Source organism: Hermetia illucens, chromosome 6, assembly GCF_905115235.1.
Source record: "Hermetia illucens chromosome 6, iHerIll2.2.curated.20191125, whole genome shotgun sequence".
In the NCBI taxonomy this organism is placed as follows: domain Eukaryota; kingdom Metazoa; phylum Arthropoda; class Insecta; order Diptera; family Stratiomyidae; genus Hermetia; species Hermetia illucens.
This window is the reverse complement of record NC_051854.1, coordinates 16,590,150-16,613,828: the sequence shown is the minus strand read 5'-3', so window position 1 is coordinate 16,613,828 and position 23,679 is coordinate 16,590,150. Positions and strand designations below refer to the sequence as shown.

At 40.9% G+C, this 23,679-nt stretch overlaps 1 protein-coding gene across 1 annotated transcript; it reads right to left on the bottom strand.

Moving 5' to 3' along the window:
• Positions 1-741: 741 nt before the first annotated feature.
• Positions 742-23,613, bottom strand: LOC119658634 (telomerase-binding protein EST1A). The gene is made up of 19 exons (XM_038066159.1): positions 23,391-23,613; positions 15,131-15,269; positions 14,785-15,071; positions 14,432-14,726; positions 14,156-14,379; positions 13,985-14,095; positions 13,736-13,924; positions 13,602-13,663; positions 13,391-13,536; positions 13,148-13,325; positions 13,002-13,080; positions 7,196-7,272; positions 7,040-7,140; positions 6,706-6,953; positions 6,364-6,594; positions 6,121-6,271; positions 1,401-1,548; positions 1,192-1,328; positions 742-1,083 (listed from the first exon to the last, which is right to left on the bottom strand). Exons 2-19 carry the CDS (start codon positions 15,258-15,260, stop codon positions 950-952), a joined length of 2,928 nt encoding a protein of 975 aa, XP_037922087.1. The 5' UTR covers positions 15,261-15,269; positions 23,391-23,613; the 3' UTR covers positions 742-949.
• Positions 23,614-23,679: the final 66 nt, after the last annotated feature.

Genomic DNA, 23,679 nt, shown 5'->3' with positions numbered 1-23,679 from the left:
AGCGCTTTAAGTTGCCACTCTAAATCACACCATTTACAACAACCACAAATGAAATTAAATCTACGCAGCTAGGCAGCAATATCAATCTAAATAAAAACTCGTGCACCTCCTTTTTACTTGCAGCTTTAATAATTTTCAAGCAGCCCAGGATTGGGAGCGTGAATACCAACTTATCTCAGAAAACAAAGACCTATTCTTTTTTAATATCTTTTCCCTACTACCAAGCAAGAAGTAGTTCAAAGATTTTGCCGCAACGTTATGCAACAATTACAGGATTAGGGATTTTTATCGTGTTACCAGTCGACTCAGTTGTGAATGAGTACCTGAGTCAAATCAGGGTAATAATTTCGGGCGAGTGCAATGCTGACCACACTGCCTCCTATAGTGTACGGTTACGGTCTTGAATGAAGTGCTCTAACACACTTCATGGCCCTGATCCAATATGGATTGTTGCGCCAACTATTATTATTTTTAGGCCATCGATAGTGAAAAAACCATTGGTATGAATGTCTGAAACAATATCTGAAAAACAAAAAATGGTCGAAGGCTGACTTAAATAGCGATGTCCTAGACAGTTTTAAACTGAGAGAAATAGCGAATCTTGGCATTACCTACTATTTGTTGAGCTTCAAAGTCCTATGTGAAAGCAAACTAAGACCAATCGAAGAGACAGGGCAACATACATATACCATAAAAAGAAAAACATTAATACATGGAATATACCACCATAAACAGAGCAGCTTATGTCAAAAATAAATTTTTGCTTTTATTAAATCCACTCTCAACAACTCAAAATTTGTTAACTTTACATCATCATCTTAAGGCTTACATAATAGAATAACAAGAGAACAAAGAAAAAAGAGGATAGTTCTACTAAAATCATAGTCAAAATGTTTTTTGTTTTCTTTCCTTTTCTGTCAACTAAAAAAATGTTTAAAACTAAATAAAATTACGTGGCATATCCGGCCCATTTTAAAAATCCAGATAACTGACTAACTGATAAATTTCTTGCTAAAGCCTTGACACGAAGGTTCCGATCTTTAGTTAGCAAAACAACTTCTGTTTCAATGTAATGTATCCCGTCTGGAAGGAAAACAAGATGGTTTCAAAAATATAACGAGTGTCGTTGAGAATTTGTATAATTTTTCTAGCATTTAAGATGATTAAGATTTGTGGAAGCATTGAACTCACCTTCATATCTATCCACATTATTTTTACATAGATTTAATGCAGTCTGTAAAATCTTGTCATCATTTGAAATTTGATTTTCACTCTCCTCCAATGTAAAAACTGATGAATTTAAAATTGATCCCTTGGTTGTAACACACCTGTAAATGAGTGCAATCATTTATATGAAAATGTGGAACTACATAGAGTATAAGTATAATTTTCTGACTTACTTAATCCCATTATTTTTCGATCGTATAAACTCTAGAGCTGCTTTTGACCGCTTTGTTACCAAGCTTAAATTGTTATCACTTTCTACAGTTGCGAGCATGTTTGAAGGTTCCCTAAGGCCTTTCGACAAGCCTTCGAGTTCATTAACCACTAAAATAGATCAATTTTAGCATAAATAATGAGAAAAAAGTTCAGTTAATAACAGATTGAGATTGAGTATAGAATTACTGCTTGTTTGTGGAGTATACAAAATGGTTGATTCGAAGTAACAATACTAGTGGTTCCATCCAGGGTTATGCAGGCTGATCCATGAAGGTCTTGGGGGTTTAGCGTGAGTACCTGCAGTGTAGACATAATCTCACGGTCCTCTTCGGACACGGATTCATTTGGAGACCACAATCATAGCCCCGCCACGACAGCCAACTCGGTTTTGATTTACACTGAGTGCAGGCTCAGCATTCATACCAGTGGATGCGAGGCCTGTCTACCGTAACTAAGGGGCACGGGGCCCGAGTTATACAGTCCAACTCCACACTTGAGCCCACAAGGAGCTCTGCTCGCGTTATGGGCACAACCACCAAACTCCAATATGAGGGCCAACCGAAAATAACTGGGCGGAAAGCATATCCTGCAAGAATTCTCCTCAAATATATGCGCGCTGAGAGGGCCATCCCGGTCCCCATAGAACCAGATAACCTCTGGTGAGAATTCGCATTCAAATGAGTCCCATGCAGGATCGGGTCCCATGTAGAGTCGGGATGGCACTTTCCAACGGGTTGACTGCAATCAACTTGGTGCGGAGAACCGCAACGAGACCTTTCCACCAGTCAATTACCGCTCTGCGTACAATACAACACATGTTACAAACAACAACACAAACACAAGGCCTGGTGATGGTCCACCACAGCCACTATGGCCATCATACTGCATATAAAGCAGCGTCAAAGAACTCCCTCCGACGTCGGAAGGCAGCACTCTCGTATGCATTAGCGTATCGAAGTGTATCACTGCTAGGAAGGTACTGGCTAAAATCATAGATAACGTTCATTACATGAAGACCCATGTCGTCTAGATTGCGGATATCACATTACGCTGGAGAGACAGAGAACAGCTCTCCTCTGCGTCTGCCCCACACACACAACTCTGACTGACTTTCTCACATTCGTTCCATCTAAATTGCAAATTAGATGTTACAATCTCATCTAACAACCTTTTGGACAAACGGCCCTAACCCCTCCACTTGATTCCCTCCAGGACAGAAACAACTCATTAGACGCTCCGCGTTGAGAGCAACGTGACCGAAAAAGGTTGCTACGTGTTGGTTGCCGGTTGTTGGCCGCTTCTTTATATACATTCGCAAACAATCCGAAAAAACGAATGCAAATGTTTTCAACGCGAGGTATACCTCATTCGAAGTAGCACCGAGGGAATTTGTAAGGGTTTATATTTGAAATTTGAAAAAAATCGCCCCAAATCATTAGCTGATTTCCAGTTCAGGAAAAAATGCTTCACGTGCGATAAACTTGAAAACCAGACCATATATCTCTCAAAGTGTGATCTATGACCAACAAGGAACCGGACCAGTTGTTGAATTAAAATCAAACTTTCGGTAAAGTGAAGAACGAGAGAATGTGGCTGGGACCAGGGATAAGTATCATTGTCCATTTGAATCTCATTGCACCTTGATTTTCCAGAACTTCCGAACTTGTAAATGTTACAAACGAATTGCCCTAAATAAAGTGTTGCAAAGAGATTACGATACGTGTCGTAAAGCTTCGAGCTGCTGTTGTGAAATAGATGAAGGATTAAAAGAAAGCATATTTAATGCTCCAGAGCAAAATATATTGCAATTTTAAAGAAACCGAGAGTCAAGGCGACAACTATATTGTTTACTCGAGTTTCAAGTTCATCCCAAGACAAACAAATCCATTGAAAAAGTGGAAGAACTTACAAGAGTTCTTCGGACGAGGCGGACTGATATTTGGTGGGAAAAGCTGCGACATAGAAGGCGAACGCGGTAAAAGTGGCTATAAATTCCTTTATTTTGTTAGCCCATGCACTCAATACGGTGTTTACCACTTTTGAGGGTTTCCGTGATGCCATTAACGAAGTGGAATGATCTGATGATAAGCTTATGAAGATAACTATTATATCAGCTTGTTTCACTTCTTCACCGCATACGTACCGCAGACAGGGCAATCCAATGCTTAGAAAGATACCTCCTTGCAACTACTTGACACCTGTATCGTCCTTATCTTCATAAGACACCGACACCGGCATTTTATCATCGTTACTGACTGCAAAGACGTTCCCTATGAGACCATCGAACCTCAACATCGGCCGTCGATTGGAGCTTTGCGAATCGAGCTACTGATAAAATTTGAGAAACGCACTAGCCCCCCCAATTAGATGGTGGCAATTGTTTTAGAAAAGAGAAGGAGTGATGTTATTTCAAATGGCGATATCCAAATGAAGGTTCATGAAAAGAAAGGCTTAAAAGTTACTCGCTGATAAACATTGGCCAATTTGCTAATTTACAAGAATGCCAACCAGGAAAGCGATCGCCATTACCCGAGGGGTTCATTATAAATATCCTTAAGATAAGCTAGACGCTCGGAACGACCAGAGAGATCTGTATCGACTTTCCAAAAATCGACACCAACGTACAAACGAACACTTCTGTTGCGTTAATGACAAAAACAGTACTTTGCACACTGATCGACGAGCCCCAACGAACAGATGACGCGAATAATTCAAGCAAATTTCAACAGAAGAATTTGCTCATCCCTCCCTTCCAAAAATATTGCCGACATTTGAAGTACTTCCATTTGCCAGTGACACTGAAGACGAGGAAGGAATCAAACGAAGCGAATCGAGAAAAGCAACAGCTGACCTCTGAAACGCGAAAACGTGGGACCCAACACTGTGGCTCAATCCTTCAATCAATTGAGGTGGGCGGGACACCATCTGACTGGCATAAAAGCACCACTGCTCCAATGAGAAAAGAAAGGCAGTCCAGCAGAATGTTCAAATTACCATCCGATCCGATTGCTGTCCCACATGAAGAAAGACTCACAACATTGTTCAGCTAACAGGGAATCAAGCCGAGTTTTTGCAAGAACTGTGGAACTACTGACGCAATACACGCTGCGTTGTTGCTCATGCAGAAATTCTACAATGCATTTCTGGATCTAGAGAAGGCGTTTAACAGTGTGCTACCCAAACTGGACCTCTGGTGCTAACCGTTGCCGCAAAGCATACCAGTTAGCACCAGAGGGGCTCTTGCGCTGGGTTAAATCGCTCTACCACGATAAGAAAAGTAAAGTTCGAAGTGTAGTATATCGAAACGCATCGTGTCTCTTTCGGTGCGCATCAAGGAAGCGCTCTCACACCAATCATATTTCTTCTTGGGACTGCAACGCCCTTTGCGTCGCTCCAAACAGATGATGTTGTCCCAGCGTCTCATAGAAATGCCGGTCCTGAGCAACTTGTTCAAAAATGGTTTGATCGCCTCGTGTAACACTGTCTCAGACTGAATTTAAATAAAAAAGAATTTTTGACGACCGATTACAATGAAGCAGATACTATCATTGTTAATGATAGTGATCTGTCCAGACCTGAGCCATTTACATAAATATCTCGGATCAATGCTATCAGCCAACGGTGAACGGATTATGAAATGGCTTCACGCATCAATGCAACTTGGCGTTCTTTGTGATCGGCGTATCAGCGAATGTCTCAAATAAAAAATGTATTGCCATGCCATCTACCGACAGCCCTCTAAGATTATGAGGGCTGGCCGACTATAAAAGACAACGACGCCTCGCGGTAATTGAAACGTTGGACCAGTAGCGTAACACAGCAAGATCGTATGTATGGACACGTAATTCGTGCTGACGAGAGCTCACTCGCTAACGTTGGTTTAACATCGAAGTCGATGGGAAACGACTAAGAGCCCGACCGAAACAGCAATGACTTGGTGCGCTTGACGGTGGTCAGTAATCCTCTCGACTCCATCCAGATCAGGCCTATAATCGAGTAGAATGGCCTAACCAATCAAGACGAATGGTTACTGTTGTGGTAAATATTTTTCGAAACTCAGATAGAGCCGACAGTTTTGGTAAACCAGGTTTGCATAAGTGTACCATTAATTCTGAATAAATCAGCTCGTTAAAGCCTCGGATTCATAAATTTGGTTAAAGGGCGATGTGTTTCTCAGGGTGGTTTGCTCAAACCTCCACATTGATAACCCCTGGTTATAGCAGGCTGGGTGAACGACGGGCACTCTGCGCCGATAAATTCGATAATCTCCTTAAATCAATATTTGATTCGCTGCCCTCAAATGACATGAAGATGGTTCTGTGCGTATTTAACGATAAGGTTAGTAAGAAGCCCTTCTACCATTATATCATTTGCGCCACAGCCTGCACGACCTAATCAACGAAAATAGCAGTATTCTTATAGAATTTGAATGTAATGGAAAAATGGACGCAATATCAACTTCAACAAGAACGCAATCGACTAAATCAAAATTGCGCCCCATTGACAATAACCACTAGTTTTATGACGAGCAATGTTGACCACGAAGAGATATACTAATAGATCAGAGTCTTACTATTATTATTAAAAGCTTTAACATAGTATTCTCTCTCCTTTTCCATTTCCATTTAGAAATGATTCATCAAAATTAAAAATGACTAAACTATAGACTACAACACTTACCCGTAATAGGAACAAATAAATAAAATCGTTCCGATTTACTAGCTATTATTTTCAGTTGATCAAGGAAGTCGATAAAGCAATTAGTGTCGGGAACAAGATATTTCGGTCGAACCTCAATGTGTAAAGATATTCCGCTTTGCCGAAGAAGACCCTATTAATTGGGAATAGAATTGATCCGATTATCAATTGATTAGTGACAAAGCACAATGGCGGTTGTAAATAGTTAAATAAAGTATGCTATACCTGTAAGGTTTGATGATATGATTCTTGCATTTTTTGTTTCTTCTCCAATTCATTCTTTCGCCTAATCAGATCACATATTTCAGGATTATCAGGACTGCATACACTTAATTCACCGTTCTGGTCATTGAGTGATGTTTTTTCAATGAACTCCTTATTCAACTCTTCTGGGAAACTCAACAATTCTTCGAAATCCTCCTGATTATCCATTGTGTTGTCTTCAACGAGATTTTGCTGAAAAGAAACAGGAGAAATTTAAATGAGTACCTTCACTCCCATAGGGCGAAATTTTATTTAAACTCGCTATCATTTTCAAAATTACAACAAAATACCATGTCTACTTACTTCCGCACTACAAAGCGAGCTTCCCACAAATGCAATTGTATCCGATTCAATCAGTATCTTTTTAATTATCTGGTTATCGAAATCACATAAACTATTGGCATACTGGAAAATTTTCACCAAACGAAGCGTATTTTTTACATTTTTAGAATCACTAATTTTATGGCAATACGTTAAAGTTTCATCACTGAATTTTAAAGGAGCAAAACCTTTCAGATATGTATCTTCGTCCAAAAGAATAGGTTTGTGATCTGAAATCGATAAAAGAAAAAAAACGGGAAGTAGATGTTGTACTCAAGTCATTCGATAGGTAAACATAGCAGAAATTGACACTCACCCAAAGAGTTGTTTTGACTAAGAATTTCATCACATTTATCTTTACCGTTCGTCATATTTAAAAATTTCGCAAATGATTTCCATGGTTCGATATTCATTTGTCTGGAAGGGCATAAATCATTGATGCGACCGAAGCAACTAGTATTGACATGCTTACCTCAATTTTTCACTATTAATATACGGCATGGATGGATTACGTAGGTCATCATAATTCAATAACCAATTGCACCAAACCTAGAAAGATTTATATCATTCATTATATAAAATTCAATGCAACTAAGTAATTGAGGATTTTCCCCATAAAGAAAGGAACTGTGAAAAGGCAGGAGAAATCAGGTAGGCTATGCTAGATCAGAATATTCCTTCAAAGCTTCAAAAGGTCGTAAATTGTCTTATTGATGTTTTGATAAGAACTACATAGATGACGAATTGGCCTGAATGGTTTCGAGCTAAGATTCTAGTGGACAATGCAAACCGGTAGGTGTGCTTGTCTTTTGGTGACGCCAGCTATCATTCGTTTGGAAGTACATCCCTTTGTACAAGATTCAGATCATCAATCAAGTGATAATCTCAGCGGTGATACAACACTGAATAAGGTTAAAGTTGGTACTGCAAGAGCAACACGTCGCATCAGAGCCCATGATATTACGGAAGAACTTAATTAATTTAATTTTAAGGATGATATTGGACAGTGTAGGCCTAACACGAGGGAGAGGGGAAGACAAACCCGGTAGAACTTTTTAGTTTTTATAGAACCGACCGATCTTTCACCGTCGTATTTAGTATTTTTTAGGATTGAGAGATTTAGCTGTTTCTGAGCATCTAAAACATGAGTACTCCTTTCCTACCCTTTGCGAAGACTCTTCATTCAACCGCCAGCTTCTTTGGTATTTGGTACAAACTGCGGAAGTGGCAATTCATTGAGACTGAGAGTCAATGTATACCTGCACTCTTCCTATGACGGAAAAATAATGATACGACGTGCAAATTTGGACTTTGATAGTATCGAACGTTAAGCATTTTCAGATATTTCAATTTAGTTTCAATATTTTAAAAGGAAATTTCACAAACCTCCCAAATTTTCTGATAGCACGTCATTGTTTCAGTGATACAGTATTTCAGCTTTTACGATTATCGGTAGTCTTCGATGCCGAGAAAGGTGTCTCCCGGCAACTTCACGATACGAAGCCCTAAACGTGCCTGCCCATGACTATATCATCATTGAGGGCGGCCTTAATGGGCATGTTGGTGAAAAGGCAGTCGACAACAGGTGCCATGGAAAAAAGGGTTTGAAGCAGGCAATGAGAGTGGCGAGCGTGTAGTCGGTTTTGCGGACATTCATGATCTTTCGTCAATAGATGGTTTATCAATGGGTGGTTTATTGTGGGAACAATGAAATGCAAATCTACTAAATCTTCATAAGATCCCGACATTCTATCACCGTCATTGACTGCAAACTCATTCCCTATAAGACTATCGCACTTCAACATCGATTCTTAATTACTGTTTTACGAATCCAGCCACCGATAAAACAGCCAGTGTGGTTGCCGCGAATTTAGCGGTGGCAATTTCCTGGCTATCGCCAACCATTACGAATGTTGAAAAATAGTGGAATCAAGCTAAAAAAAACCCGATCCACAAAGCGGCCTATGCAACCCTCGGGACGGCGAGAAAGATCTATATCGACTTGTCAAAAGCCAACCTCAACGAACGATAGATAAGTGGCAACGGATATATGGTGGGAATATTTGAAAAAGATTTCAACGGAAGAATTTGTTCTTCCTCCGCTTCCGCAATCACCGCCGACACTTGCCGCAATTCCACTTGTCAAAGCCACTGAATTCGAGGAAGCAATAAAACGAATGAAAATCGGGGAAAGCAGTTGAGCTCTGGAAAGTGAAGAACTGGAACCCAACACTGGCTATGTGAGTTCTTCAATTGGGTTATTGAGGGGGAAAGAAAATCATCTGACTAGCAAGAAAGCACTCTTGTTCCAATATGGAAAAAGAAAACCAATCCAGCGGTGTTCAACTTACCGTTCGATCCGGTTGCTGTCCCATACCATAAAGATTTTTTACCGCATTCTTAGTAACCGTATTCAAGACATTGTTCAAATAACAGTGAATCAAGCAGGGCTTGTCAAGAACTGCGGAACTATTAATAAACATGCACGTCATGCGGTTACTCATGGGGAAACACCACGAGAAGCATCCCCCTTTTTACATTGCATTTCTGAATCTAGAGAAGGCGTTTGACCGAGCGCCACACAAACTCATCTGATATGCTTTGTGGCGACACCTAGAGCCAGAGTACTCTGGGTTAAATTGCTCTTTCCATGATTCGGTATTCATCAAGGAAGCGTCCTCTCACCACTTCTCTTTATTCTTATTATGGACACTGTCACAAGGAACGTCCAACATCCAGCACCCTACACCCACTGCTCTAGGTAGATGATGAACTAGTACAAAAGAGGAATCATCGCCTTATGAAATACGGTCAGACTGAATCCGAATAAAACATAATTTTTGACGACTGACCCCAGTGAAAAAAGCACTATCATTGTCAGTGAAGCGAACTGCCGAGAAGTGAGTTATTTAAGATATCTCGGATTAACGCTATCAGCATATGATGAACTGCGTTACGAAATTGCTTCAGGCATTAGGGCAACTTGGATAGATTGGCGTTCCCCAACTGACATTCTTTGTCGTCGACGTATCAACAAACGTCTTAAATCCAAAATGTTTCGCAGTATTGTTCCCCCAGTCGCCTTTTATGTTTTTGAGTGTTGGTTGATTATAAAAGATAGTGGACGACACCACGCGCTCTATATGAGGTTGCAATGATCATAGAGAAATTGCGAAAGAGGCGTCTTCGCCGGTATGGGAATATAATTTGCAATAATGATGAAAATTCACTTGCCAAGATTGGCTTGATACGCTGGATAGTAATTTGAAAGCCGCTTGAATCCATTCTGATCAGACCTCTGACCAAGACAAATGATGCAAGCGATCAAGACGAGCCAACCTCGCCTCTGAACGGTAGAAAGACTGAAGGAGAAGAAGAACTTATCATCTTTAGAGCATCCCAAGTTTAACGTGTTTTAAAGTATAAGTCTAAACTTCATGTAAAGATATGTACCGCCGCAGAAAGAGATCCCTAATCTGATAAATATATTTGCGATACTGATGGGACTGCGGTACATATTACTATGTTTACTAATCAACGTCCATCGCCATCATCGAAAGGATTGCTACTTAATTAGCGATAAGTCGGCTTGCAAATGGCTAACTGCTCTAACGCATTTCAAGGCCTAGATCCAAATTAGATTGTTTCGCCATCGGATGTCATAAACCCCTTTGTTTGACATAGCGTATTAACCACACCTAAGTGCCATCCCTGTCGGTTCCTGGTAAAGTGCTTCACCTCACAATTTTCTAAAGAGCTGCCATTCTTTTTTCACAATTCTATATAGAATATTGGCGTGAAACAATCTCAACTTAATGATAGTGTTGAGAAGATAGCTACACTTCTGAATTTTGGATAAAACAACGAAGGTGGATTTTGTGCTCGATCAAGTTCGATGCAGATATCATCGGCGTAGTGGAGGAAAAGAAACATTGTTAATTAACCAAGGTACGATGAAGAACGTCAACAATCAGAAGAAAAAGAGTCGATGACATGATGCAACCATGCTGGACTCCACATTAAACTTCAAATTCCTCTTAGATTTTACCTCGACGCAGCACGTGACATTTTGCGCCATCATATTATAATAGCTATTAGCTCCCCTGGAATGCGCATCCTGCCTAGAGCATTTCAGATATACTCCTGGACACGCTGTTGGATTCCTTTTCGAAATCGAAGAAAATCGAATGATCCGCGGTGTAGGAGAATTCTAGATGAAAACCAAGCTGTTCTCTTTCAACCAAGGTTACAAGGTGTTTTTTGGCGCATTCTAGGATGATTTTAGGTAGTATCTTCGCGATAACAGGAAGCATAAAAATGCCCTTCCGGTTATCGCACTGGATAACTCTTCTTCGAAATCCCCTCTCAATCAAAAACTGCAGAGACTGCACTGAGAAATTCCGCAGAGTGATCGTCAAGGCCGTCGGCTTTTCTTCGCTTGAGCGCATTGATTGCAAGATTATTCGGTTTCTGTTTGTAGGAACGGTCCGTATCAGCATGCTACGATAGCTGACCTTCAATTCAACAGATGTTATACGATTCAGAATCATATGACAACTATTTCCATCTCTTCAGCTGCTCATCATCGTGGATGATGAGTTTATTGTTAACGCTCGCTTTTGCTTCACTCACTAATACAATGATGGAATTCCCGCTCTCAGCCACCAGCTCAACCTCATATCTCCGCAGTTTGCCAGAGATAAAAACACCCATAATGTTTTTATTTACGTAACAAAGAAAATTTCCTACTGCTAGACGACATGAAGGTCTGGGGATTTAACGTGCCATATAGGTATAATCCTACGGTCCTTTTGGGGTACGGATTGATTTGGAGACCACAATCAGAGCCCAGCTGCGACTGGCACAACAGTACCAGTTTATACTGCGTACAGGTTCAGAAACTGGTGAACGACATTCGGATCGCGGAGCCGGGCCGTGTTAAGAGGAAGAGAAGACGCCATAGCGAAAGCAAGTGGCCATTAGATAATCCCTTACGAAACTGGAGGTCTTATTTTGTTATGTAGTGTAATGTGTTCCACTAGACAACCCAGTTACATTTTTATTCCCTTTCAAAATTTTGTATAAAAGGAGTAAAAAATACCGACATTGATATGATTTCTTGAGCTATATTTTAAACGATTGCTGCTTGAACATTATCTGTCAAGAAGTTTCAGATGACCGTGTTCTGCGTATACAGACCCTAGTTGATTACCTTGCTGTTGCTGCTTCCGAAAAATTACCTGAATTTTACAATAACTGGCGGCAAGTCGCCAATATTAAGCACTGGAATGAGACTATGCTGTATACAACGTTAATACTGCCAAGTACTGGATTACCGCCAGATACAGGATACTTTGTGTCTGCTGCACGTGCCTGAGAATACCTCAGGCTTGTGGCCATATTTCCCCTCCGAAGAGAAAGTATCTTTGTTGGCGAACCAGCTGGAAGATTTTTCGAAGAGTGTGACCTTACGAGACCCTCACTGGGGGTGGAATTCTAGCAGGTGGTTACACAGTTGCAATATCCAAGTCTTATCAAAGCATATCTTCTGCGTTCAAATGATGGAACAAGTCTCCCAAGGAACAATATGCGCACCCTGTGTATTGCGTACTCTAGACCAGATCATACTTCGGGCTCCCTCTTATTTAAATCGCGATCAGGGTTTGTGTTTATAGAACTACACGAACCCAATACAGCATAATGGTGTTCTTATCTAATATGCTGACAGTTCTAAGAGCTTTGTGTGGGGCTGCTGTTAGCCGATGTGTGAGACCTCAAAGCATCTACCTACTGTATCAACGACCAGCAAGTCTATGTCAATATAGAGTTTCTCGGTGCCATTCCATGCAGGTTCTCCTTTGGTCATTTTGGTGTTGACTCAGCAAACACAGTTGCTGGCCTCTCTGGGGTCGCGGCACTATTAAGCACCACCGCCAGCTACCGTCAATCTACAGCAGACGAGGAAAGCGAGGAAAGAGAAATACTACTATGGAATCAGGTGGAGGTCATGGGCCGATTTAACCTGCCGCAACGTTGAAGAAATAATTGAACACAAGCATTTATCATGTTTGTCATGATTTCCTCTGTTCATACTCTACCGTTGCACCTAAGCTGTTTTGATCCATGTTTGGCAGGAAAATTGAAAATGGGGGCAACTAGAAAGTAACACTATGCTTTCAGCAACGGTGTGATCATATACATATTAACGAATTTCAAACTTAACATATCTTTCGAAAAACGCAATAGCTTCTTTACTGACTCAATATTATCAACCTTACCTTCACAGCACAGACTAGTGTAAATGCATCTTCTGGTAAATCTAATTTCAAGCCATTATGCTTGGGAGAACAGGGTATGCTATAGAAAAAACAAAAATAAATAATTAAAAACATTTATTCAAAAGACCTCTTGCGCAATTACTTACGATTCAATCTCGTTATCTACAGGTTTTGCATCCAATTTAAGCACTTTATTCGTTTCCTTGCAGTCAATGAAAAAATGTTCGTTTAAAATGTCATTAATTCTATCCAAAATCATTGCAAACATAATCGATCCCACAGTAAATGCTTGTATTCGTATTTCTCTCTTCTGTTGTTTGATTTCTATTGAATACGATAAATAAATGTATCCGTTACTGTCTCTCTAAACTATATTCAAACGCCCTTACCTTCCCTGTTGTTATAGAAGACTGAAAATATATTCAAAGAAACGATTTGGAGCAATCTTTGGTATGTAAATATCAATGGACTGTGGGACAATAAAACTTTAAAGTCATTGAACATTTGATGGGCTACGCTATCAAATGAATCCATTCTGGAAGAAAATCAAAATTCGGAAAATTAGAGCAAACTTCAAACGAAGCATCATGAATTTCTTACCCGATTCCGGTAAATAATTTTCCTTGTATATTTAAGAAGCTAAGTAGGAAGCGTTTATTCAACTATAAAGAGACACGAAGCGATATTTTGCCATATCATGTCTATATACAGAGAAAGTCTCAAAACTTTCTTACCTGATTTAAGTCTAAACTCTCCACGCTCTCATCATTTCCCGTTGAGTATTTTTTGCCTTGGTTGGACAATTTTGGCAACCGATGCAATCGACGACTCCCATCCGGATGAATCCAAATTTCTCGACGCATCGGCATTACATTTTCATTATTGCCCTTACACTCAACTTCTTTCGGCATTAAGGTTTCTTGCTGTCAATTGAGTTCTTAGCTGGACTCATCTTCAAAATTACCATTAAAAGAAAATCTTACCTTCTTCCGAATTTCATCAAATAATACTTTCAAACTTTCTTTCGCTGAATGTATTGGATTTGATGCCAGTAAGCTCCGCATATGATAGTATATAGCGTCAAATTTTTTTTTCTAGAATCAAGAAGAGTGTGTATTAAACACAACATTCAGTTGGTACAGTTTAGAGCTTACCAAATATATTGAAAGGATTGCTAATTGGTTGTAGGGTTTGCCGTTGGTGGGTAACAATTGTTGTGCTTGTTCATAATATTCTCGTGCTTGTCTAAAACTGCCCGTCATCTCAATCTGCTCCTTGTAGCGCGACAGGTCACCGAGGTTAATAAGGATTTTTTGTGCTGAAACTTTTGCTAAGATCTCATTTTTATGAACTGTTCCTGGCTTGCCCGTTATACCATCTATAAGGGAGTTTGCTCAGTTACTAGAAAAACCGCACAAAATCAAACTTACTTCTGATATATTTTCCATCTGTGGCATCATCGATTTTCAATTGATGTTCTGATTGTAAAAAATCCAACAACTCTTCATAGAACACCAAGCCTTCGTTGATTAGCTCTAGTGCCTTGTTCCCATTTGACAATTTGAACAGGCCCGCTTTCTTCATGGATTCTATCGAGTTGTAGTAAAGCGCTTTCCAGAAGTATTGTTCGACATTCTCCTTGCAACAGAACTTCAACTCCTCGGCAAGCATCTTGCGGAATATTTTTTGAAGCGCTATTCGATGACGATAGTAACTGTCCCACTTCTAATTTTACAAACGTTAATATCGATCCGACTTTAACCCTCCGAAATTGACACTTTACCTCTAAAAATATTCGATCTTCCATCAGAGGGCATAACTCCCTCTCGACTGTTCGAATCGCCTCAATGCAGCTGATTAAATTGCTATTTTTGCTGTTGACATTCTGCAAGTCCAACCATTTTGCGCATTTAATCTGTTCAAACTGATGCTGGATTTTGTTATTTGAACATGTTGGTTCGGGTTTTTTAACTATGGACTGTTTGTGGTGTACATTTAAGTTGTTAACTGAAAGCACACCGGCTGGTGATGCAGCACTTGCTTTTGGGGAATGCGCCGATTTGGCAACCTCTGAAGAACGATGACATATTCAACCTTATCAAAGAAGTTATGTCGGAATTTATTCTTACCTTTTCCCACAGCGTGCTTGCTTTCATGATCGGCTCCGCTTATGATTCTATTCTGCAATCTCGCGGGAAGTGTTCCTATGTTCGTTGGCAGGCCTTTACTTGATGATTTCCCATCACTCTTGTTTTCCATTTTACTGATCTGAAATATAATTAAAAATGTTTTCAATGTTGCTAATGAACAGTACGAAAGAAAAGAAAGAAAGAAGACTCTTCACAATTATCTCAACCTATGGTGTCAAGGAATGAAGTACAAGTAGAGCAAATAGATGTGATAAACTACCAACGAAATCTAAGGAAAATCTGTTGATATTTGTATCTACCCTTGTTAATGTTTCCTTACTTTGAAAAACAAGAAATAAACGGAATTATTCAGAAGAATCGAAATTTAATAGGCTGCAAAATGACAGTAAACGCGAGATGGGAACTCGGCATGAATCCAAGCAAAACGGATAGCTATTCACCACCAAAACAAAGGTAGTCGAATTTCACCTCCCGCGGCTGAATAAACAGAGATTGGTCCTTTCCTTCAAAGTAAAGTATCTAAATGTAATCCTGGATCCGAAACTAAATTGGAAATTAAACATAGAACTGCAAAAAAATGTGGTCTCCGGTCAAAGATGGTTGTCTGGATGTACACATCTGTGGTATGTTCCATCCTAACGTACGGCGCTATTGTATGGTGGCAGGCTTTGACCAAAAAGTACAATAGACTGCTGAAGCTTAAAAGGATTAAAAGACGCTCTCAATGTATTCTTACACCTCCTCCCCTTAGACCTCCACACTAGTAATGCTGTAGCGTGCAGTGCTGTCAGACTTCGTGAGTGCGGATGCTGGATAGCGAAGTGCTACGGTTATTTGGCCATTCCCCACGGACTACGCCACACGCAAGCCAACCTTCAGGAAAAACTTTGCTGTGGACTTTCTAACCAGGGTAGAGTGAGAGACCGGTGGTGTGTTGTAAGGCTATTACACAGTATTCTTCATTAACGGATCAAAGATGGTCTGTAGGGCCGATGCGAGAGTTTTATCGGATACATACAGTATATCCCAGTCGTACGATCTCCCAGGTTTCGCCAGTGTATTTCAAGCGGAAGTACTGGGACATGATCTGAACCCTAAGCATAAGATAGTCGTTCTTACCGACAGCCCAGCAATCATTACTCAACGCGACATCCTCAAGCTGGTGGGACAGGGGGAAACGGGCTGAACAGTCTGGGCGATACGCTGAAAGTCATCGTCCTGTGGGTTTGCGGTCATAGGAACATAGAGGAGAATGAGCGGGCTGATGAACAGACTAGGTGGGGTCTGTCTTATCGGTCTTTCGGCGGGTGCAATCTATATCCCTGTTTTTGACTACAGTTTGCCTTACCTCCTTTCAGAGGTACGGTTAATTGCACTGTCGAAGTGAGCAGCAAGTTATTAACCCTCCCAGATATGGGAACGGAGAGTTCCAGCAGGCCATCGGCATGGAAAGATCTGTTTATAACAATATCGAGATAGGCAGAATTAAGATGCACCGTTGACAAGATCTGCAGACAGAAGAAACGCAAGCATATGCTTAGAAATGTAGATTTAACGATGTCTTTAAGCGGAGAATCTTATTGGAGTCATATAATAATAATAATAATCTTTGGCGCAACAATCCATATTGTGTTATAGCACTTCATTCAGGACCGTAACGATACACTACAGTACACTGTAGGAGGCAATGTCTTTCAGTATTGCGCTCGCTCGAGATTATTACCCTGATTTGACTCAGCTACTCATTCACAGCTGAGTTGACTGGTATCCGATATCCAGTCATGATAACAAATCCCTCCGCCACCAGTGAGATTTGAACCGCGGCCTTCCGCCACGACGGCCCTGTGCTCTACCTACTTGAACCATCCGGACACATAGATTAGTATAACCTGCTCAATGGAAATGCCCCCCTCCCGTTTGTGCAAGCACCAAAATATCACGTAATCAAGTCTAAAAAGCGACTCAATATTGCAGAATAAAGCATAAACCACAAAACTATCGTTACCACTGGCGTCATAAGCCAATAGCTGTCGTTCAGTGGACATCATTAGCCGTATCAGTGTAAAACTGTTAACTCCCTGGGACTCCAGAGAAAAAAAACACTACATCAAAAGTTTACTATTGATTTGATTTATTTGAAATAAATCCTTAAATCTCTCTTTTTGTATATAAAAATAGGAAAGAGATTACAACAATAATGAAGTGTCCCAGCCGAATATATCTATAGTTTAAGGGTTCAGACTTTTTCCTTTGATCGCACTCTTACTTCATTAGCTACTCCCCAATAATAGCTGAGACATGCCTCATTCGATTTTAAAATCCGTTTTACGGATAGGTTCTGCTCCCGGTGTGTATTAGAATCGAATGTTTGCATTTACAAAGACGGTGTATTGCTTTTGATGCGATACATCGACAGATTCGCTAACGATCACTAGGGACGACACGATATGGTTGGTTAACGCCCACTGAGTGTTAACCGAGTAGACACGATCCGATAGGATATTGCCTAGCGTATTTGCAAGTAAACATATTGAAAACACTATTATAAACTTATGTTTGAATTAGGCAAATGTCCCTGTCTGCCTCAGATAAAAAACAGACAAATGTCTGTGTCTGAATCAGACAAAGATTTTCATCTGAATTGAACTTTTTCAATTGATACCTACGAAATACGCATGTATTATAAAAATATTCATGTTTATAAATTGGGAATATTACAGTGTATAGTATACACATATTTTTGGGTGTACAACCCTTCACGGTGCGCATATAGATGATTCGAAATTGGATATGAGGTCGAATGTTTGTGATTTGTAGGCGTATACATATTTACAAGCGTTTTGGCTGCAGGTCGAAATGGCGCCTTGCCATACTCTCAGTTCATAAACATAAATATTTAAATGTGTGTATTTTGTAAGTGGCAGTTATATGCATACGGCTAAAGAAGTCCGCTTCGAATGAGAACATTTGTCTAATTCTGACAAAAGAGTAGTGCACACAAGCGAAATCGAATATGTACTGATTTGGCTTGTAGAAGTTCAGACAGTTTATTGATAAATTCCTACAGCAATTGGCAGTTCTACTTTTATATTGAATTGTTAAAGAGTCTGAAGCAGACCCAATTACAAATCAATTCTCCAAATACTATCTATCCATCTTCCCGATTAGAAAAACGGTGAGCCGAATTCCCAATTTTATATAGTGAGGTATAACTAACTCCCGATTCCCCTGATCATTACATGCGTTTAGTGGGAAAATAACATCACCGCCTTAATCAGAACACGTAGGTTCAGACACAACCGTTTTGAAAATCTCATTGTTAAAATCATTTGTTTGGCAAATTATCAGCGCGAATTCCATTATCATGAGGGCAAGTGTTGTATGTTATGCCAAAATTGGGAGCAACAGAACATGGCTTGCAACTAAAATCAAATTGAATTTTAGTAACTTTTCGCATTCAAATGTCAACGTATGTTCAAGGCAAGAACAACTTGCATACAAATGTCGGGTACAGGCCGATCTTCCCAATCAATCAGCCATTCAGAATAAAGCATCTCTAACTTTCCGCGTATGGTATGCCATAAAATCTGTTAGCTTTGACTCCAAATTCAATACGAGCTGTCTCTGCGATCCGACTATCGGCCAGCAGTGAGAAAACCTTCTTGCGAGCGGCATAAACTATGAACAATTCGCCCGAGAATATTGATTAGAATTTAGCCGCCGTCAAAAGTGCATTTATCTCTGGCACAAAATCGTGACTGACTATGATCATGATGAAGGAACGATGAGCACTTCATCAACCTGACAAAATGCAACGAGTGCAGCATAGCATTCGCGGTGACAAAACCTAACGTATTATTTCAGTTGACTCAACATCTTTAGAATACTGAATTCAAAATAATAGGATTAGCAGGATTACCCAGCTACCAAGTTCTATATTGAAAAGCTCGCTGAACCGACACCAAGAAGACGATTGTATTAATATGAAGTGGAGTTAGCTGAAAACAGCAACCAAGATGATAGGACACAAACTTCAATGCAAAAGCAATGATGATTTGACGAAGAGTGCTAGCAAGCTATCGATGAGAATAGAGCTGTTTATAACGTTGTTGAGTTTGATACTCACAAGAATCGATCGAACAAATACGTAGAATTAAGATGTACCGCTGATCTTCAGACAGGAGGAATAATAAGACCATCTTAGAAGTTTGTTGCGAAAAATAGACATGTTCAGCCGTGATGTTCGGATGGAGTTTGGATTAGACAAGTGTAGAATTCAAGTCATCCGCAAAGATCTTCACGAGCCGGACATAGGATTAGTGACTTCCTGTCTCGTGACATGGGAGGTAGGGGCGTGGTTGACGTGACGGCACAACACCATCGCCAAATCGACTCGCTGCGCGCTTATTTTTACAGCAAAGAGCAGGCGAGTCCATTGCATGCAGCTGTATGTAAGGGAGACTGCGGGCTGACTCCACTTAACTTGAAGGATCGATCTTTCAATCCTCTGAGTGGGGTGAAGTCGGACCAAGAGGGGATCGTTGAATGGAAGTCGAAGGAAATGCACAGTAAACACGTGAATTGTCTTTAACAGCCATTTGTCGAACAGATGGCTGTGTGCTGGGGAGCTCTTTGCTGACACGGAGGGGTTCATGTGTGGCATTCAGGACGGCGTGGTCGCCACCCGAGCTTATAAAATGTCCATCATGCAAGAACGGGTAGAGAACGACCAGTGCAGAATGTGTGGTTCGATGTTAGAGACGTTGGACCATCCCATTTCTGGGTGTACTGTTATGGCGCCGGTGCAATACATCACGGGGCATAATGCTGTATGTAAGGTTATCCATCAAAACCTTGCATACAAGCATGGGCTTATCACGGGAACATATCCGGTTTACCGATATGAGCCGCAAGCAGTACTTGATAGTTCTGCTTACAGCATGTATTGGGACCGGCAAGTTCTGACTGATCGCCATTCTCTACATAACAAACCTGACGTATTACTAGTTGACAAGACGGGTCGCTCCGCGTATATTATTGATGTTGCTATCATCCATAACAGCAACATCGAACGGAAATACGTGGAGAAGAAAATGAACTATGAGCCACTGGCTCGGGAAATCAAAGAAATTTGGCGTCTCGAGCGGGCGGTTGTAATTCCCATAATATTATCACCTACAGGTATTATACCTAAATCCCTCATGGCTTCCCTTGATGTCCTGGAATTTTCGCACAGTCTAGTTCAAACCATGCAGAAGTACACCATTCTGCATACGTGCTCGATGTTGCGGGGGTTCTTGACGAATTGTCCTATTGACCTACCACCAGCACCTCTTTAGTTTTTCAGTAGGTAGGATCGTCCGAGCCTAAATGCTTGGCACTTAGTGCTAGTATTAAGTAAAATCTGCCGCGATTGTGATAACTCGGGAATAAATAATAATCGTTGACGCAACAATCCATGTTGGATCAGGGCCAGGTGTGTTAGAGCAGTTCATTCAAGAACGTAACGGTACACTACAGTACACTGTAGGAGGCAATATGGTCAGCATTGCGCTCGCCCGAGATTGTTACCCTGGTTTGGCACAGGTACTCATTCACAGCTGAGTTGACTGGTATCCGACGTCAAATCACGATACAAATCCCACTACAACCAATGAGATTTGAATCGCGACCTTCCGTATGACAGCCTTGTGCTCTAACTGCTCAGCTATCCGGACACAGGAATAGACAGGCCACAGACAGGAGGAATGCAAGCATATAAATAACGAGAAATATAGATTTAAAGGATAATTTTAAGAGGCATAATTTAAAATCTGCCTACAATTTGATGAAAAGTATCACGCAGGGTAACAGCGGAAAACCTTATTGGAGACATGAAGCAGAAAAAAAGTCGATGAGTTCAATTTATTTCGAAGAGCTACTCAATGCCACAACCCAATTCCCTTACATCGAAGAGTATAGCCCGGAAAGTCTATAAGGGCAATATCTATGGTAGAAAAAGAAGACGAGGCAGACCCTGCCTGAGATGAAGCGATGCCGTAGGTTAGGACGCTAGACAGCTTTTAGGGATATCGAATTGGTTAACCTCGGCGCAAAACCGGGGTGTCTAGAGTTCCTTATTAAGCAAGGCCTAGACGGGATACCGGTTGTTGCGCCATTGATGATGATGAAAGAAGACAACGAACGATTATTACGCAACCGCGGGCTCAAGCTCAAATAAGGCCACAGCCAGTTATCATCCTACAAGAAAAACATTGGCAGACAATTATAACGCAACAACAGCAGCAGCAGCAACAGCGGCGGCGTTGATATCGGGCAGTGTTTTCCAGTTTGTGCATCTGTCCCTGCATGCCATGAGAAATTGCATTGCATGCGTGCATCGTTTCGTTGCACACGTGGCAGATTCCCATAGTTTATTTGTGAATGGAGAAGGATTTGTTGTGTAGTGCTCATCCCTACGCAAGAAAATTGTTATTTATTTATTTTGAGTCATTGATTTTATTTATTTTAAATCTTTGATTTGATTTGTTTAATTATTACGAACAAACAAAGTTGAGCGGACTGTGCTTCTGTTGTCCCTGGATCCTCCTGGCTCCCATTCCGCTTCGGTTGTGATTGAGTTTTTCGTTCGTTGTGGGGATTGGATGACTCTTCGTTTTTTCTAGGTAATCCGTTTATTTTAGCGAAGTCCGTGTAATAGAAGCGCGGCAAATGCCTCCGCACTCCCCTTGGTCGCAGTGGCGGTACGAGCGCCACCGTTTTGGTCACGTAATCCGGAGGCCTGGTTAAGGCAATTGGAGGCGCAGTTCGCGCCTTGATACCACAGATTTAATCACGCGCTCGTCAGCCCAGACAATGAGTCGATTGGACTCGTCGCCGACGTTCTGGAGGAGTGTTCCTATTCCAAATTAAAGGACATCCTCATCAAGCGAGTATCAATAAGTGAGTCAGCAAAGCTTAAGCGACCGTTCCCCGAGCCAACTGCTGCGTGAGATGAACTTTTGCATCGTTTTTAATTCACTTAAGAGTTTAAATTATGCAGGATCCAATGGGCCCGGCTCGCCCTATTACGCAACTATTTTAGCTTACCCGCCCAAGGGTTATATCGTGACTGGATGTCAGATACTAGTGGACAGCTGTGAATGGATAGTAATCACGGACGGCGCAATACTGTATTGGATGAAATGCTCCACGTGCTCCAAGGCACAAATGCGGTTGGATTGTTGCACCAGCGAATATTATTATTATTAAATCTTCCCAAAAATGTATACGTTTTGAATTTGATAGCGGTTCCAACTGTACAAAAGTTCTGAGAACGTCATAAAGATTCTTCAAATACCCGAGGTAAAACTTAGTTCTGGGATAAATGCCTTACTCTCCTGAGGAAGTCAAAATTTATGAACGAGTATATTGACCATATATCAGCTCTACATGAGACATAGCACGTCAACCACTCCTACGAGTTATCGTGCTCGTATCTCGAAATATCTTCCAACTAACATTGCGCTAGGTAAAGCAGGTAATCAACAGGTCTTCCCGACAACCACTCACCATAATGACTCATTCAATTGATAATTTCGCTCTCCGATTCCCATATTCTTTGTAGCACATGTAAACCGCTGCAACCCTCCATTCACCCCAATTCATGTCTACCCTGACCACTCTCATATTGAGCAATTACGGCGTAAGTTCATGTTTACCCTGCGACGGTTCACAACAACTTTCCTATCAATACTGATAACCAGAGCCCCTGCGACCCACTTGCTTATGCAGCTTAGTCTTATCAGTCAAGCGCCATTGCTTGCAAATTTCAAATGCGTACGCAAAACCGGATCGGTCAAAGTGGCCAATGTGAATCGAACTACGCATCAGTTCAAGGTTGAGCGTTTTTGCCAGATGCAACAGAGTCCGAAACGGGTTCGATGTAGGCACTTTCAGATATTTCAGGTTCGACACGCGCAAATAGAAGGTCTTGACCTTTGTCTGTACAGAGCCCGCGTGAATAACAGTCAGCAAACGGTTTTAAGTCGTTCGTTTGAGGAAATGGCGCCAGATTTAAGTGAAAGTCTTTGAAGATCAAAGGGAGAAAACCACCCAAATTGGAAGCAAAATTGCAGAAGAATATAAACATCTGACCCAATATTTATTGAAGGTATATGACGAAATTATGGAAAATCCCAGAAGAGCCACGAATCGGCTGAAATCCAAAGTAACATTTCATTAGAAATTGAAAACTTACCTTGCCGACGTTTTCATGTGCGATTAAATAAAACTAAAAAAATTGGAATTGTGTGTTTTCTCCCATTCACTACATGGTTTCACTGTTAAGAAATTTGTTCACATTCAAGAATTTTGGTGGCTACAACGCGTGCAAAATGCAAAATTGCGATATCCATCACAAAATCAAACAACGACGACGACGACTTTTATAATGATGATGTGACAGCGAAGAATGACAAAGTTCCAGTTGACAGCACGTCAAATTTCCGTCCAGTTTCTCTTTGGCTGTCAGAATACAGCTTTTGACG